Source organism: Eleutherodactylus coqui, chromosome 1, assembly GCF_035609145.1.
Source record: "Eleutherodactylus coqui strain aEleCoq1 chromosome 1, aEleCoq1.hap1, whole genome shotgun sequence".
Classification (NCBI taxonomy): Eukaryota; Metazoa; Chordata; class Amphibia; order Anura; family Eleutherodactylidae; genus Eleutherodactylus; species Eleutherodactylus coqui.
The window spans coordinates 489479156-489496273 of NC_089837.1; the positions used below are offsets into that span (position 1 = coordinate 489479156).

General features: G+C 46.0%; 1 protein-coding gene across 3 annotated transcripts in view; it reads right to left on the bottom strand.

The window, feature by feature from the left end:
* Positions 1 to 17118, bottom strand: part of DYNC2H1 (dynein cytoplasmic 2 heavy chain 1) — a 413010-nt gene that overhangs the window by 259189 nt on the left and 136703 nt on the right. For all 3 annotated transcript variants that reach the window (XM_066586361.1, XM_066586352.1, XM_066586344.1), the window contains exons 57-63: positions 13677 to 13837; positions 12693 to 12816; positions 12466 to 12587; positions 10483 to 10569; positions 8887 to 9013; positions 8641 to 8782; positions 6972 to 7081 (exon numbers count right to left, since the gene is read on the bottom strand). In XM_066586361.1, the coding sequence (XP_066442458.1) occupies positions 6972 to 7081; positions 8641 to 8782; positions 8887 to 9013; positions 10483 to 10569; positions 12466 to 12587; positions 12693 to 12816; positions 13677 to 13837 (873 nt within the window). The remainder of the gene's footprint in view (positions 1 to 6971; positions 7082 to 8640; positions 8783 to 8886; positions 9014 to 10482; positions 10570 to 12465; positions 12588 to 12692; positions 12817 to 13676; positions 13838 to 17118) is intronic.

Consider the following 17118-nt stretch of genomic DNA (forward strand, 5'->3'; position numbering starts at 1 on the left):
GTGAGAGAAACCGGATTAATAAGGCAGTAAGGCTATGAGATATCAGTACCAATAAGCATCCTGCTTCCTCCTCCTCCCGCAGATCAGCTCTATTTGGGCCATAAAAGCCATAGTCCAGAACAAACATCGAGGGGGGGGGGGGGTCAAAGATCTGCAGCAGATTTCAGGTTTAGAATTGAACTGAAAAGGTGAAATCTGCTGCAGATCTGCACCAAAATCTGCAACATGTGAATATATCCTTAAAGGGTCAGCTGCTGCGGACCCCTGACCATCAGCTGATAAAAGGGGGTTTCCAACCTGGTAGCTGCTGACCAGGACATGTGACTACTGCAGCTAATCACCGGCTATAGAAAGTCACTCCTGTGGCCAGTGATTGGCAGCAGTAGTCACATGTCCTGGTCAGCGGCAACCAAGAAGTACAAAGTGGCTATGAAGGAATTTTAAAGAGACCCTCTGGCCCTGGAGAAACAAAGATGGCTGCATCAGCTTCTCTGACTGCCGTAAGTACACTAAGCATTAGTATGCATCATTAGCCCAAGACCCCACACCTGCTTTGATTGCCCAGTGCCAGCCAGTCACATCAGCATGTAATGTCTTAGAGGCCATTTACATGGAACGAACTGTTGGGCAAACGATGCCCGCCAGCGTGTCCCAGTGCAGCTCCCTCCGGCGCTGTTACACAGGAGCGAGTATCGCTGGCATCACTCAGAGCGCAGCCAGCATGAGGTGGGACGGCTGGGGAGCGTTCTCCCCCCGCCGCCTCCATTCACTGTAAGCAGACAGTCATTCAGAAGTGAACGGCTACTGTTTACACTGAACGGCAACTTGTTCAGGTTTCTGCGTGCAAAAACTGAACAACTGAACAACTCTGGTCCAGTCATTCACTATTGTTCAAACCCAAGGGGGGGCAGGGTTTAGAACAACTCTTAACAACAATCGTTCCGTGTAACAAGGGCCTATAGACTACTGATGCCTACTGTGCATCAGGTGGTCAGAAGTGGTTTGGCCATTTTTGCTTCTCCAGGCCCAGAGGGTCACTTTAAGTAGTGGGGAAGATCCCTTTAAAGAAGCTGCAGTGCTCAGCTGAGTGGCGAAGCCTCTTCTCAGGCCTGTGACGTCATGTTCGTCTGTCTCACGTCTAGTAGCTTAGCCCCATTCAATAATATTTATCTCCTATATAATAGAGAGATGATAAATGTATTACTGCTGGGGGCCCCAATCACTACAACACTTCCAATTCCTCCTCAGTGGACAACCGCACTGAGAAAAAATTTGAATAAAGAAGTTGAGCGGTGTATTATGAGGTTCTGCAGCAGCTGAGGGTTATATCATGAGGTTCTGCAGTGGCTGAGGAGTATATTATAAGGTTCTGCAGCAGCTGAGGGGTTTATTATAAGGTTCCGCAGCAGCTGAGGGGTATATCATGAGGCTCTGTAGCGGCTGAGGGGTTTATTATGAGGTTCTGTAGCAGCTAATGGGTATAGCATGATGTTCTGCAGCAGCGATTATGAGGTTCTACAGCAGTTGTGGAGTTTATTATAAGGTTCTGTAGCAGCTGAGGGGTATATCATGAGGTTCTGTAGCAGCTGAGGGGTATATTATGAGGTTCTGCAGCAGCTGATGGGTATAGCATGATGTTCTGCAGCAGCGAGGGGTATATTATGAGGTTCTACAGCAGTTGTGGAGTTTATTATAAGGTTCTGTAGCAGCTGAGGGGTATATCATGAGGTTCTGTAGCGGCTGATGGGTATATCATGATGTTCTGCAGCAGCGAGGGGTACATTATAAGGTTCTGTAGCAGCTGATGGGTATATCATGATGTTCTGCAGCAGCTGACTGGTATATCCTGATGTTCTGCAGCAGCTAAGGAGTATATTATGAGGTTCTGCAGCAGCTGAGGGGCATATTATGAGGTTCTATAGCAGCTGAGGGGTATATTATGAGGTTCTGCAGCGGCTGAGGGGTATATTTTGAGGTTCTGCAGCGGCTGAGGGGTATATTTTGAGGTTCTGCAGCGGCTGAGGGGTATATTTTGAGGTTCTGCAGCGGCTGAGGGGTATATTTTGAGGTTCTGCAGCGGCTGAGGGGTATATTTTGAGGTTCTGCAGCGGCTGAGGGGTATATTATGAGGGTCTGCAGCGGCTGAGGGGTATATTATGAGGGTCTGCAGCGGCTGAGGGGTATATTATGAGGGTCTGCAGCGGCTGAGGGGTATATTATGAGGGTCTGCAGCGGCTGAGGGGTATATTTTGAGGGTCTGCAGCGGCTGAGGGGTATATTTTGAGGTTCTGCAGCGGCTGAGGGGTATATTATGAGGGTCTGCAGCGGCTGAGGGGTATATTATGAGGGTCTGCAGCGGCTGAGGGGTATATTATGAGGGTCTGCAGCGGCTGAGGGGTATATTTTGAGGGTCTGCAGCGGCTGAGGGGTATATTTTGAGGTTCTGCAGCGGCTGAGGGGTATATTTTGAGGGTCTGCAGCGGCTGAGGGGTATATTATGAGGGTCTGCAGCGGCTGAGGGGTATATTATGAGGGTCTGCAGCGGCTGAGGGGTATATTATGAGGGTCTGCAGTGGCTGAGGGGTATATTATGAAGTTCTGCAGCAGCTGAGGGGTATATTATGAGGTTCTGCAGCGGCTGAGGGGTATATTATGAGGTTCTGCAGCGGCTGAGGGGTATATTATGAGGTTCTGCAGCGGCTGAGGGGTATATTATGAGGGTCTGCAGTGGCTGAGGGGTATGTTATGAGGGTCTGCAGTGGCTGAGGGGTATGTTATGAGGTCTGCAGTGGCTGAGGGGTATATTATGAGTTTTTGCAGTGGTTGAGGGGTATATTATGAGGTTCTGCAGTGGTTGAGGGGTATATTATGAGGTTCTGCAGTGGTTGAGGGGTATATTATGAGGTTCTGCAGTGGTTGAGGGGTATATTATGAGGTTCTGCAGTGGCTGAGGGGTATGTTATGAGGTCTGCAATGGCTGAGGGGTATATTATGAGGTTCTGCAGTGGTTGAGGGGTATATTATGAGGTTCTGCAGTGGCTGAGGGGTATATTATGAGGTTCTGCAGTGGTTGAGGGGTATATTATGAGGTTCTGCAGTGGCTGAGGGGTATGTTATGAAGTCTGCAATGGCTGAGGGGTATATTATGAGGTTCTGCAGTGGCTGAGGGGTATGTTATGAGGTTCTGCAGCGGCTGAGGGGTATATTATGAGGGCCTGCAGTGGCTGAGGGGTATATTATGAGGTTCTGCAGCGGCTGAGGGGTATATTATGAGGGTCTGCAGTGGCTGAGGGGTATATTATGAAGCTCTGCAGCTGTGGAGTTTATTATGAGGTTCTGTAGCAGCTGATGGGTATATCATGATGTTCTGCAGTAGATGAGGTGTGAATTGCGTTTTACAGAAGCCAAGTTGTATATTAGAAGGATATACTACATGTTATTTGATCAGTGACACATAATAAGCCAACAGTGATCTGCAACAGATTTTTGCATGGAGATAAGCAGAACCATTTAGCTCGGTATAGTCTGATACTTATAGACAGGCATGTCAGATATGATACAGCAACTGGACACATCTGATACATATAAATAAAACATAATAGTAGAATATCATTTAAAGAGGAACTGCACTTTTGTCAAACTATTTGTTTGACAGGTCAGAGAGAGACAGGTCAGAGAGAGACAGGTCAGAGAGAGACAGGTCAGAGAGAGACAGGTCAGAGAGAGACAGGTCAGAGAGAGACAGGTCAGAGAGAGACAGGTCAGAGAGAGACAGGTCAGACAGAGACAGGTCAGAGAGAGACAGGTCAGAGAGAGACAGGTCAGAGAGAGACAGGTCAGAGAGAGACAGGTCAGAGAGAGACAGGTCAGAGAGATAGGTCAGAGAGATAGGTCAGAGAGATAGGTCAGAGAGATAGGTCAAAAGTTTTGATCTAGCTGCTGAGATCATTAGAATGAGGGGCAGCAGGGCTTACCGTAGCGCCTTTGGCTGTCTTTCCTGCTTTTCCGCTTCTCTCGGCAGCGGACTACAACTTCATAGGGGTCTATAGACACCCTAGTCTTCAGCTAGCAGGAGGAGCCAAAAAGCAGTGAGGACAGCCGAAGGCGCGCTAAGGTAAGCTTTGCTTTTGACTTATCTCTCTGACATGTCAAAAACGGTTTGACAAAAGTGCAGTGCCTCTTTAATAGTATCAGCCAATCAACCTACACTGCAGTTGACAGATATGATTTGCACAAGTCTGCCATTATTATAAACTGCTAGATACAAATATTTCTTTGTCTGCTGTATAACGGAAACTGTTGGGAATATAACATACAGAATACATACAGGGGTGATTAATTAAGGCGATTCAATGTTCTACTGAATGATTACTTACTGAACAGCAACAGTCCATAGAAGTAAGAAATGTAATATAAAGGTCTTTTCCTCCAATAGTGTGATAACGCCTAAATATACAATCATACCCTCAGAGGGCAGAGCTGGTGCAAAGCATTCATTTACAAGTATTAACACTAACGCTACCACAAGGCTTGCAGAAATACGGTTAAAGGGGTATCTCGGGACATTTTTTAAATTTTGCCATTGATGACGGACAAGTCATCAATGGATGATTGGTGGGGACCCACCGCTTAAATTCTGACCAATCAGCTGATTCCTGATGCCGCCACGATCAATGCGGGAAGCAGAAAGCGCTGACCATAGTGCAGTGGCCGAGGTTGGTACTGCAGTGCAGCTCCTGTTGAATTGAATGGGAGTTGCATCTGCAATACCAACCCAGGCCGCTGCGTTATGGTCAGCACCTATTGCGTCATCTGCTGATCATAGCAACAACTGATTGGTGGGAACCTGCCAATCATCTATTCATGACCCTTCAGTCATTAATAGCAAAAGTTAAAAATGTCCTGGAATGCCCCTTTAAAGAAGACCTTTCATGTCCAAGTCAGCAGAGCTCTGCAGCCAGCCCGTGCCTTTACGACATGACAGGTCCTCTTTAACGGAGAGGACTATAGATGAGAAATCTAAAAACTGCAGGAAAGGAGAGAGGAACACAAAAGTGGTTTTATTCTTACCGATGGAGTCAAACAACAGATCTAATGCAGCGAGGACAATGACGAAACAAAAAATGGACACGTGAAAAGTTTTTAGGAAAAGTCGTCAAAACAACAAATGTAAGAATAAACTTATAAGAAATGACTAATTCATAGTGTTATGCGAGAGGCGATATCTGTTACAAATACACATGGATGACTATTCACGTTAGATAATGATTAACGACTCCCACTGGTAATGGAGACGGCCCAAATGTCCTCTAATGTAATGAGAGGAGCGAATAATAAGCAGCTAAACAAATAAAGCCCAAAGCATCAACATACACGCGTGCCCGCCATCACTTTTCCTTAAATTTAAAGATTTTAATTTTTTTATTACACAAACTTAATACATTATCATGACATGTTGTACTTCATATCACAACCACTAGGTGGTCACACAGACAATTATAGCATAAACAGCGCCTGACAGAGTATCACGAAAACTTGTTTCTGTTTAACCCTGGTCATCGCATGCCATCCATCCCTGGATATGTTGAGCCAAGAGGAAAGGAAAGAAAGTACATTGTTTTTAATATGCCTACCTACAATAAATGGCCACTTTATTAGAGACACCAAACAGGGCTTCAAACAGGATTTTATATAAAGACACATCCCTCCCCCTTTCAGTCTTTTACAACCCCTTCTTTACAATCCTTTTACAATCAACTAAAGTGCAGTTAAATACAACACTATTGCTCCAACTAATGTGTCCAAGTGCAAAACTGAACGCTCCTTAGTATGGATGGGGTGTAACAGCAAATAACCAGTTCCAGCGCCAATACTGTCTAAAGGCCCTTTCACACACAACAATCATCACTCAACATTTGCTCGAAAGCCATCTTTTGAGCGCTAATCGTTGTGTGTAAAGGTGCGCCCATCGGGCACTTAGGGTGCACTTTTCATCCATCGCTGAATTCAGATCCACATGACATCCTCCCAGGACAATAAGATAAGATGGACCGCACGCTAATAACAGCTGATAACATTCTTTAACAGCTGTTAACAGCCACTGTCCTGCTGGAGAACAATGGTGATTTAGAGAACAGACCACCCGCTGTTCTCTAAATACATGCAATGAAGTACCAAAGGGCTGATTTAGGCCATTAGTACCTCTGCAAAATGATTGCTTAGAACTGTCAGTTTATGATAAATTTGGAGCGATCATCTGTCTGTGTAAATGGACCTTAAGTGAGGCCGAAAGGTGAGACTGCAAGGGGCAAAAAAATTGTATTACTGAGCCATGAAAAAAAAACAAAAAAAACAAAAAACAACATCTCCTGGTCAGATGGATCCAGGTTTCTGCTGCACCGTGCTGATGGGAGGTCAGAATTCGATGCAAGCAGCATGAATCAATGAACCCTTCCTGTCAGCTTATCAGGACATGGCAGTACGTCACCTGACTGTAGGAGCTGCAAAAACCTAGTAGATGATCTCTTCAGTTCAGGGTGGAGAAGGTGGAGTAAGGCCACATTCAAATTGGTGTATATCCAATCTATGTGCTGTCCATGTATTTCACTGACCAACTAGTCTATAAGGCGACTAACATTCAAATTTTCTCACAGACCCACGATTCATGTCAAAGAAAATTGCAGCATGTTCTATTCTGGCCCTTATCATGGACGCCAATAGAACATGTAATATCCACTATCCGTGGAGATAGGACAGCTGTCCGATGTGAGTCGGGCCGAGAATAGATACCCCAACGAATGGACACCCCAACGAATGGACACCACTATACATTGCTGCAGTTCTGAAGGCCAAAGAACATCCAACAAGCTACTAAATCGGTCCCTGCAATAAAGTGCCCATTGGGTGTATGCATGTATGCGTGTATATCCATCCACTGTAGTATACACCATATCCAATTCCACATCTATTACCTGTAAAATGACCAGCGCGTTCTCCACAGACAGCTCATCGGAGGGCAGACCTTCACTTTTCCAAATGAGTTGTTCGCTTTCCGTAGACAAAAACCTCCTTAAATCAAATGCTGGGGAGAATAGGAAAATCAATGCGTGTTACATTTCTTCCTCAGCTAATGAGCTAGAAGCAAAGAAGACAATAAATTAAATATCCAGTGCTTTGCTGGGTACGGTCAGCTAATCCTAATCACCTCGTTATGGTAGGCAGAAACGCCAGCTGGAGCTGAGAAAACACGGTCCCTACATGTGTACCGCAAACCGGTCACTGGATAGAAACACTGCCCTTTCCAAGCCAGGCTGGCCATAGTATGTCACCGCAATCACCCAACTAAATCTCATTAATGTGCGACTGAAGGGCGGTGCCCGCTTCAGGAGATACAAGTAACTCTCTGTATAATTAAAGTTACATATACCCAAAAGTAACATTTTGCAATCTACTTTCTGCAGTACTTAGAACAGCCTGGATAACATAATAGTATGAACAGGATGGTACTCAGATGGAAACAGTGAAGAGGACGAGCTGCAGCCGCTTTAATCAGCTGATCACAGGGGGTCCCGGACCCCGTCGAACAGATATTCATGTCCTAACCAGAGGATAGGCCGATAAGGATGAAGTACCATAAATATATGGGGCTGTTCCAGGGTTTTAATCCTGCACCAATATAAATATATGGTACGGATTTAAAGCGCCTGCAATCTAGCAGGGATAGGTCGGGTGTTTGTCAGAGACCACCAGGACCCGGAGGAGAAGACAGAAGCGGTTTATCACTACTTATACTTTCTCTTTTCCAGCCTACAAAAGCGATCACTGAGCACTATGTATAGAAGAGAGGGAGCAGTGCCGCTCCTTTTATGGCACCCGGCGATCACGTGATCAGCAACGGCTACCAGCATGGCAGAACTGCTGGGTCTTAGCAGACCACAGCCCAGCTCTGCCAGCGACTGCTGTCACTATAGAGGGATGTTTTTCCCTGTAACTAGGGCTCCTATGGATGTGGCTCCTATAGATGTCCCAACTACAGTGGAAAACTGTGAAATAAGAAAAAAAAATGACAATGTGAATATCCCCTGAGAGGTCTTATATTTTGCTTTCCTTTTTGTACACACATATAATAAAACAAAGTGGAAAATACATTCCAGTGAAAAAAAACAGCCCTATATGTCAAATTTTTAAAAAAGCTGCAAAAATAGCTTCGGCAGCTTAAAAAAAAATGAGTCATAAGACCACCACATGCATATAAATGCAACAAAACCCTCTGGTCCTTTAGGGGTTAAAGCCTGGATAATCCTTTAAGTGTAAAGGTACCTTTTACACGGAGCGATTATTGCCGGAATTACCACTGGAAACAGCAAATTCAGGCAGTAAGTATTCATCCCGTATACCAGCGGCCGCTGACGGGGCACGGAGCCAGAAATTGCTCACTTGTTGAGTTGCTTGGTTTTTAGCCAAACCGTCTGTCCGTGTAAACAGGAGTCACCCAATCTTTGAGTGATTTCTGTTTACTGTGAGTAGAGGCGTCTGCCTGAACGTTCCCGGCCGCTACACCTCCATTCACAGAGCGACCATCGCTCCTGTGTAAAGTACCTTAAGGGTGAGACAAGGGACTACAATGAGAAGAAGCCGTACTTTCCAGCCCTACAGATTTCCTCCACTGATCTATGCTGTCCTTTCTCTGATCCTCAGGGGCAGCGGATATGTAGGTGATGAAGGCAGCGGCCAGCTGGGCTCTCTTCGGCAGGGTGTTTAATTCTTCTGTTATTTCTTCCACCTATGCAACAAAGAAAGTAAGATAAAGCGCACCGCATCTAATACGGTGCGGGCGGTGACGAGTGATGGCCCGCTCTCTGCCCGAAGCCCCTTGGCTGGTGTTACCTGGGCGTTCCACCTCTTGTGCTCCCCATCCAGCTGGTGTATCAGTAGCTCTGCAGACTGAATTATCTCCTGAGCTTTTGATAACTCGGCTTCAAGTTTAGCAGCTTCAGTCGTTCTTGTCTGGAACCTGCAAAACACAGGATGCTTTATCCACAATGCAATGCTGCAATGTAATGGATGGACTTCTATTCTGTAACTATTACTTCTACACATCCATAGTATGTGATCGCAAGCAGAAAATAGCATCCGTCACTAGGACAGACTCTTTAAAGGGGTTTTCCAAGACTGATGACCAATCCTCAGGACAATACATCAGTGGGGATCAGAGGCTTACAATCCCAATCAATCAGTTGTGTGACTAGGCTGCGGCGCTCACACCAGCCCTGCGATAAATTCAGTGTATATCAGGCACAGGACTGTACATCGTATAGCGGCTGTGCCCGGTATAGCGGCTCGGTCTCATTCATGTGAATAGGACTCAGCTGCTTTCAGGCTGTGTAACCGATGAACGTCATACGACAGCCGTCAGGAGAGACCGCAGAGCTCACCCGAGTGCCATGGCCTTTTCAAGGAGGTCCGAGGCATTGGACTCCCAACGATCTGATATTTCCTATTCTGAGGATATGTCATCAATATCTTAGTTTGAAAAAACCCTAAGGGCTCCTTCACACTGATGAGTGCGATATGGGGCCAGGAATAGCACCTCTATATCGCGCTTACCGACATGTGAAAGCCCTGTGGATGCGAGGCGTTTTCATGTGAAAACGCATCACGTTAGGGATGATGGGAATTCCCCGACTCGGCTGTCACAGCCGTGGTAGAGGATCGCGGAGTTCTGCCATTGCTTTCAATGGAGATGGCGCTACTGTCCATGGAATAGCATCGTCATCACACGGCCCAAAACATGTTAGTGTGCGGTGGGCCTATAGGAAACCTGACATAGGCCGCCTGCACACGGGTGGAAATCCCGCCGCGGGATTTCCGCCACTGAAAGTTTGCATAGGAGTGCATTACAATACGCACTCCTATGCAGACGGCCGCGGTTTGGCCACGCGAAATCTCGCGCTGCAAACAAACCGCGGCATGTCCTATTTTTGTGCGGGGCACGCACTCACCCGGCCGCCGGCTCCGGTCTGCGCATGCGCCGGCTGCGTGGCAGCCGGCACATGAAAGAGCCGGGGCCGCCAGGCGCGGGTGAGTATGCGCTCGTCCCTGCAGGCTCTCAGGTCGGGTCCCGCGGCGAGAATTCTCGCTGCCGGATCCGACCCGCTCGTCTGCAGGCGGCCATATACTTATGTTGTCCTCACTGATGAGGGATGAGTCAACCTTGAGCCGGCTACCTGAACCATGCAGAAATTAAACCTGCAACCTTCAGGTCGTGAGAGAGAGCTTAGGATTGTATACTGCTGCCTTAACACTGCGCCACACGAGGCGACAAAAAAAAAAAAGTTATGATTCTTTGAAAGTGGTCTGTGGCAGGAAGGGGTTAAGCTAGAGTCAGATATAAATTCAGGTAAGGTACATGAAACAAACTGATTACCTACTGAGATCCACGGAAGGGTAGAAAGCGCGGTGATTATTTTATCAAGCACTTACTTCTCTTTCAGCTCGGCCACCCTCTGGCCAACGGTATTAAGTTGTTCTTCCAATTTATGTTTTCTTTCTTCTATTCTTCGGAAATTACTGGAATATTTTAAAGATTTGTAATCAGGGTTCAGTCAAGTAGAAGTATCATATTAACCACCGCTAGACATTAACGAGCCGCAGGTACCGCTGAGCACTGTGTAATAACATCAAGCTCAACGGCAAACGACAAGTAATCAAGTGATCAATGCTCAGTCGTCTTCAGCTCGTGCGGTAAATCTTCTTGCGCATAAGTGGAACAAACGTAGAAAATAGTCTGTTTATGTACAAGACCAAGTCTGCGAGAAATGTGATGGCCTATTTATCATACGGCCTGTGGCCAGTAAAACCCGGCGCAGAGTCTAGGTTTACGTCTCTGCATACAGGCCCTTGTATAAAGGGTTGATTAGCATCAACTAAAGAGTATCGCTAGAATGCAACACCGTTACATTATGATAAATGAGAATTATTGGGAACCGCAAACAGCTCTGATGGAGCGGCAGTCAAGCATGCGCACGGCTATTCCATTTGTTGTAATGGGGCTGCCTGAGATAGAAGAGCAAGTTAATTGGCCATCTCAGTCAGGGGCATTGAAATGAATGGAGCGGCAGCACACATGTTTGTTAACCATTCCAATTAATAAGGGACCATCAAGGCCCCAGTTCTCAGGTTTGGTGGGGGTCTCACTGATAAGAAACATATCCCCTATCCTGTGAATAAAGGATCATTTTATTTGATGGAAAAACCTGATGAACCAGGCTCTGTAGCCCCTTCCTTTTAGGATCGGTGGGGTGCTGGTTAAAAAGTGATAGCCTATACTAGCTATATGCCATTAATACGTCTTTTAATGCCTTCTGCAGCCTAGAAACCACCTGACTTCCTTTCTGGGTGACCACCGTTTCCCCACTAGTGGTGGAATATACTAAAGTAGTCACCGGGAGTCATATAGCATCTGTTTAAAGGGCTATTCTGGCACACACTCGTGTGTCCATCCCTGCACCGCTCCCGTGACTGTCTGTCCCACTCTGGAGATCTCCTCTCTATACTGCAGTCACTTCTCCACAGCGGATTTTCTTGCGGCTCTGCTGCAGACTTTAACCCTTGTATTTCATGGGTTGAAATCTACAGCATGAACAGGCGTGTTGTGGATTTAGGCCTCATGCCCATGGGGAAAATCAGGCCCGCTACGGATTCTCCATGGAGAATCCGCAGCGGGTCCCTCCTGCCCTGCGGACATGAGGGCTGAAAATAAGAATAAACTTACCCGCAGCGGACCGTGCAGGTCTTCTCTTCATCATGGCCGGATCTTCTTTCTTCGGCCGGCGGATGTGCTCGGCATGCCGGCTGCGTGCCGCGCGCATGCGCCAGGCACATCCGCCGGGCCGAAGAAATACGATCTGGCCGCGAAGAAGGGAAGACCTGTACGGTCCGCTGCGGGTAAGTTATTCTTATTTTAGGTCTCCCGCGGATCCGGACGGCTTCCATAGGCTTCAATAGCATCCCTATGGGTTGATCCGTGCGGGTGATCCGCTGTGGATTTAAAATCATTTTTTGCCCGTGGACATGAGGCCTTAGACTTCACTGCGTTTTTCAGTGCAGAAACCTTCTGCTCCGCGGGGAGATTTTTGAAATCTCCTCCGCACCGCCTGTTCTGTAAATGCTGCAGAATTCCCACAGCAAAATCCGCTGAGGAAATTGGGCAGCATTTACGCTAAGTGTAAAGGCGGCATAATAAAGAAAAGGTTATTCAAGATGAAACACATTTAGTAACGTGAACTTGACACTTAAAGTGTTGAAAAGTGGCGCAAAACTTTTCCGTGTCTTTTCAATGGCTTTTGTTTTGTTAACTCATTGCAGCTAGATATCAGCGTTGGGTTAAACTTTGCTACATCCGTACCGACCGAAGAATATCTAACTGCCCAGAGATAGCGGCATTAAAGTAAACGCAATACGCACGACTGCAGCGCTGCCTGTTCTCTTTCCAAAGGCTCGATTTTCTCCAGGACATGGGAGTACTGAACGTTGGCCTTCACCCAGGCCGCCAGGGGCGCCGCAGCAGCGCTGGCCCTTTTTGCATTCTGCAGGAAAAGCAGAAGATGAATGTAGTTACAGGACGGAGTTGTGAGATCCAGTAGATACATGTCAGATTACTCTTCATGGCACTTACACTAGGCAAAGCTTACCTTGGCATCAAAAGATGTGTGATTCCTTTCAAGCAGCTCTTCTACACTTTCACGTATTTCTTTTGTGATGTTTCTCACATCAAAAGTCACTATTTCTTCCCGGACTCCCCGCTTAGCAAGGAAGCTGAAAGGGTAAAATGGAATACAATTACACAGCAAAGCTTTGGATACGGCAGGGATTGCAGAAGAGAACATTATACACCACATTTAATTAAAATCCAGTAGATTAAATTACACGTTCCTTATAGGCTGTATGGATCTTCCATGTTGTGCTAAATACTTACAGATAATATACCCTACAAGTATTGTCTAATAAACCGCTTTTATATGGACACCCGCTCCCCAGCATTGGCTTTATATTCTGCAACATCTCCTAATGCCCTAACCATGGGCAAGCATGGCACTGGTTTATAGGTTACCACTGCTCATGGCGTCAAGTATCCCCACTAGCTGGATGTATTGTTATCCAACCCATTGCTCTGGCAACCCCTGCATGCGGTTCTTCGGCTGTTGGCAATTAGAGATCTTGTTGTGTAACCTTGGCCCGCAGCATTAAATGGAACCCGCTACATAGATGGAAGACTTCGGCTTTCTTGGTTCGGAAGAATAAATAAAGTCAAAAAGAATTCCCTGCCAAAGTTCCTACATATCTTCCAGGCAGTGCCCATAAAACTCCTGCGGATGTTCCTATCTCCAGTACGGAAGTCTGTAACAAGTTTCGTTTGGGGAAATCAGAGGCCCAGGCGGAACTGGAGAGCCCTCACTAGTCCCAAAGAGTTTGGAGGCATGGGTGTACCTAATTTCTAGGTATATCACAAAGCATCCTTGACAAAATGCATATTGGACCTATTCCATGGTAGATCACGCAAACGTTGGGTAGAGGCTGAACAGGATCCGGCCCCGTTTGAGGGAAGGGGGTGCGTCTGGGATAACATAGGGGCAACTCCTATAAGGCTTAAAACATTTAGATTTGCCGTTTCTTACCTTTTCATGCTCACCCATGATGTATCAAAAATCCCCATAAGCCTTAGCACACCTTCAAGAATGTCTCGGATAATGTCAGGAGGCATGCGTAAGGAGCGGATCTCTGACAGAGACTCGGGTTTTATGTTACCAACGGCCTGCTTTGCTTCATCCACCAAAGGCTAAAACATAAAAAGGACAATTAGACAATAGTGATCCACAGAGTAACAACTGAACTCTGCAGCGGTATTCTCAGCATTGACCTCCCGCACACGGCATACTAGAACGGTCCCAACAGTTCATGGAAGTGCTGCAGAACTCAAACTGCTTTACAGAGGGGTGCTGTGTACTTCTGGGACCAAGGCTTGCATATGCCGCCCCATTCGTAGTGGTTTGCCTGGGGTGTTTTGTATTGGGTTGCAATCATTGTCAGATGTTATGATCTAGTCTCTTCGTATTAGCCAGCTACTCTCTATATTCCCATTGAGCAGACGTCATGCACATGAGAAAATCAAGGATCCGCTTATTTTCTCCCTTTGGCGTGTGTTCACATGTAGCGTAAATACTGGGGATAACCTGCTGCATTCAGGCCCGGCTAATACAAGGTTTTGTTCTCATTTTAACATGGTTTCATTGCCGATACCTGCAGCATTTGTACATCCTATTGATTTCTATAGGGAATTCACAGCACAGTCCATACTACATGGATTTTTCTGCGCACGGATTTGAAATCCAAATGGTGGGGAGAAAAAAAAATTACTCAAAACACGCACATTCTGGATGAGGATTCCTCACCGAAAAGTCCATATGTGGCTTAAGCCCACAGAACGGGGCTAATCTGCTTACGTTGTTTATGTCATGGTAAAATTTTAAATTTGTGGATGTCCATTGAAAATCGCTATAAAATGTTTTGTTTCTAGTAACGAGATGTTAAAGGGGTTTTCAGCTGTTTAATTTAACTAAAACCCAGCTCTGCCTGCCACAAAATAACAAATGGGCTTACACTCCCCTCTCACCGCTCCGCTGTGATTGTCAGGGACTCACTGTTTGGGGTCCTCGGCATTCATCTGATCATCTGGCCTGCTGCACTTATAGGGTCATAGGAAACGGGAGCAGAAGTGCCCTAGCTGGCTTCATTCCCATTTAAATCAATGGGGACTGAAGCAGCTAATACACTTCAGGCACCTCCACCTCTGATACCGATACAAAAAAGGGGGATAGCCGCTTCAGCTCCCATTGATTTCAATGGGAGTGAAGCCAGCTAGGGCACTTCCTCTCCCATCCTCGACAAGACGGTAAGAGGCAATAAATGAAAAAAAGAAAGTGTTCAAACTACTAAAGCAAGAAGGCAGCGAAGAAGTGCTAAAATCGTACAGGGAAAAAAACTAAATATGCAAAGATAAGAACAAAATTGCTAAGGAGGCAGATAGACTGATCGCCAAAGAGGGCAAAAACAACCCGAAACTATTTTTCAACTATATTAACAGCAAAAGGATTTGCACTGAGAGCACTGGCCCTTTAACAAATAATGCAGGAGAAATCATTGAAGATGATGGAGGGAAGGCAAATCTATTAAATAGTTTCTTTTCAAGCATATTCACAAACGAAAAGGAAATGCCACACGAGATGCAGGGGAATAAAATGAACCCCTCACAAAATATCTCATACCTAACGCAGGATGAAGTGTGGAACCGGTTAAAGAAGATTAAGATCGATAAATCGCCAGGCCCAGATGGAATACACCCAAGGGTACTAAGGGAACTAAGTGATGAGATAGCTAGGCCGCTATATCTAATATTTGTGGATACTATCAAGACTGGGGTTGTACCATTGGATCGGCGCATTGCCATAGTGGTTCCAATCTACAAAAAGGGGTCCAATAGACCACAGGCCGGTAAGTCTTACTTCAGTAACTGGAAAGATATTCGAGGGGTTTCTGAGAGACGCCATCGAAGAATACCTCAAGGAGAACAACGGAATAACTCCTCACCAGCATGGGTTCATGAAGGGTCGATCATGTCAGACCAATCTGATCCGCTTCTACGATGAAGTAAGTTCTAGGCTGTACCTGGGAGAGTCTATTGATCTCAAATATCTAGCATTTGACACCGTGCCGCATAATAGGCTAATATACAAAATGAGGCAGCTCGGATTGGGTGAAAACGTGTGTAATTGGGTTAAGAATTGGCTCAATGATAGAAAGCAGAGGGTGGTAATAAATGGCTCATACTCTGATTGGGCCACCGTCGCTAGTGGGGCGCCACAGGGTTCAGTATTGGGCCCCATTCTGTTCAATATATTTCTCAACGACTTGATAGAGGGGCTGCACAGCAAAATATCAATATTTGCAGATGATACAAAATTATACAAGATAATTAATACAACAGAGGACAATGTGGGGCTACAAACGGCCCTAGATAAGCTGGGGGCTTGGGCAGAAAAATGGCAAATGAAGTTCAATGTTGATAAATGTAAGGTTATGTATATGGGCAGCAAAAACGGATGTCACCAATATACACTAAATGGGGTACTGATGGGGAAAAGTGATATGGGAAAAGACCTGGGGGTACTAGTGGACTATAGACTAAACTAGAGTAACCAATGCCAATCAGCTGCTGCAAAAGCTAATAAAGTCTTGGGGTGCATTAAAAGAGATATAGGGGCGAAGGACGAGAACACTATTCTTCCATTATATAAGGCACTTGTCAGGCCCCACATGGAATACTGCGTACAGTTCTGGTCACCGGTGCTCAGGAAAGATGTTGCAGTGCTCGAAGGGGTTCAAAGAAGGGCAACTAAACTAATACATGGAATGCAGGGACTGGAGTACCCAGAGAGGCTATCCAAATTGGGATTATTTACCCTGGAAAAAAGACGGTTAAGGGGCGATCAACTAACTATGTATAAATACATGAGGGGACAATACAAGGATCTCTCCCATGATCTGTTTATACCCAGGACTACGACGGTAACAAGAGGGCATCCGCTACGTCTAGAAGAAAGCAGGTTTCATCGCCAACACAGAAAAGGGTTCTTTACTGTAAGAGCAGTGAGACTGTGGAACTCTCTGCCTGAGGAGGTGGTGATGGCAAAATCCATAGAGGAGTTTAAAAGGGGACTTGATGTCTTTCTGGAGACGAAGGATATTACAGGATATAAATCTTAGGTTAATTGTTAATTCGGGTATACAGGCAGGTAGGAACTATTAGGGGTTGCTCCAGGGATTAGTCTGATTGCCATTAGGGAGCCGGGAAAGAATTTTTCCCCCAAAAGGGCTAATTGGCTCCTGCCTCTTGGGTTTTTTTTGCCTTCCTCTGGATCAACAACATAAGAGGATAAACAGGCTGGACTAGATGGACATTGTCTTCATTCCACCCTACATACTATGTTACTATTCTCTATGATGCACGTACAGTGGGCCAGGCAATCAGGTGTTGGTCAGGGATCCCAAGTGGCGATTAAA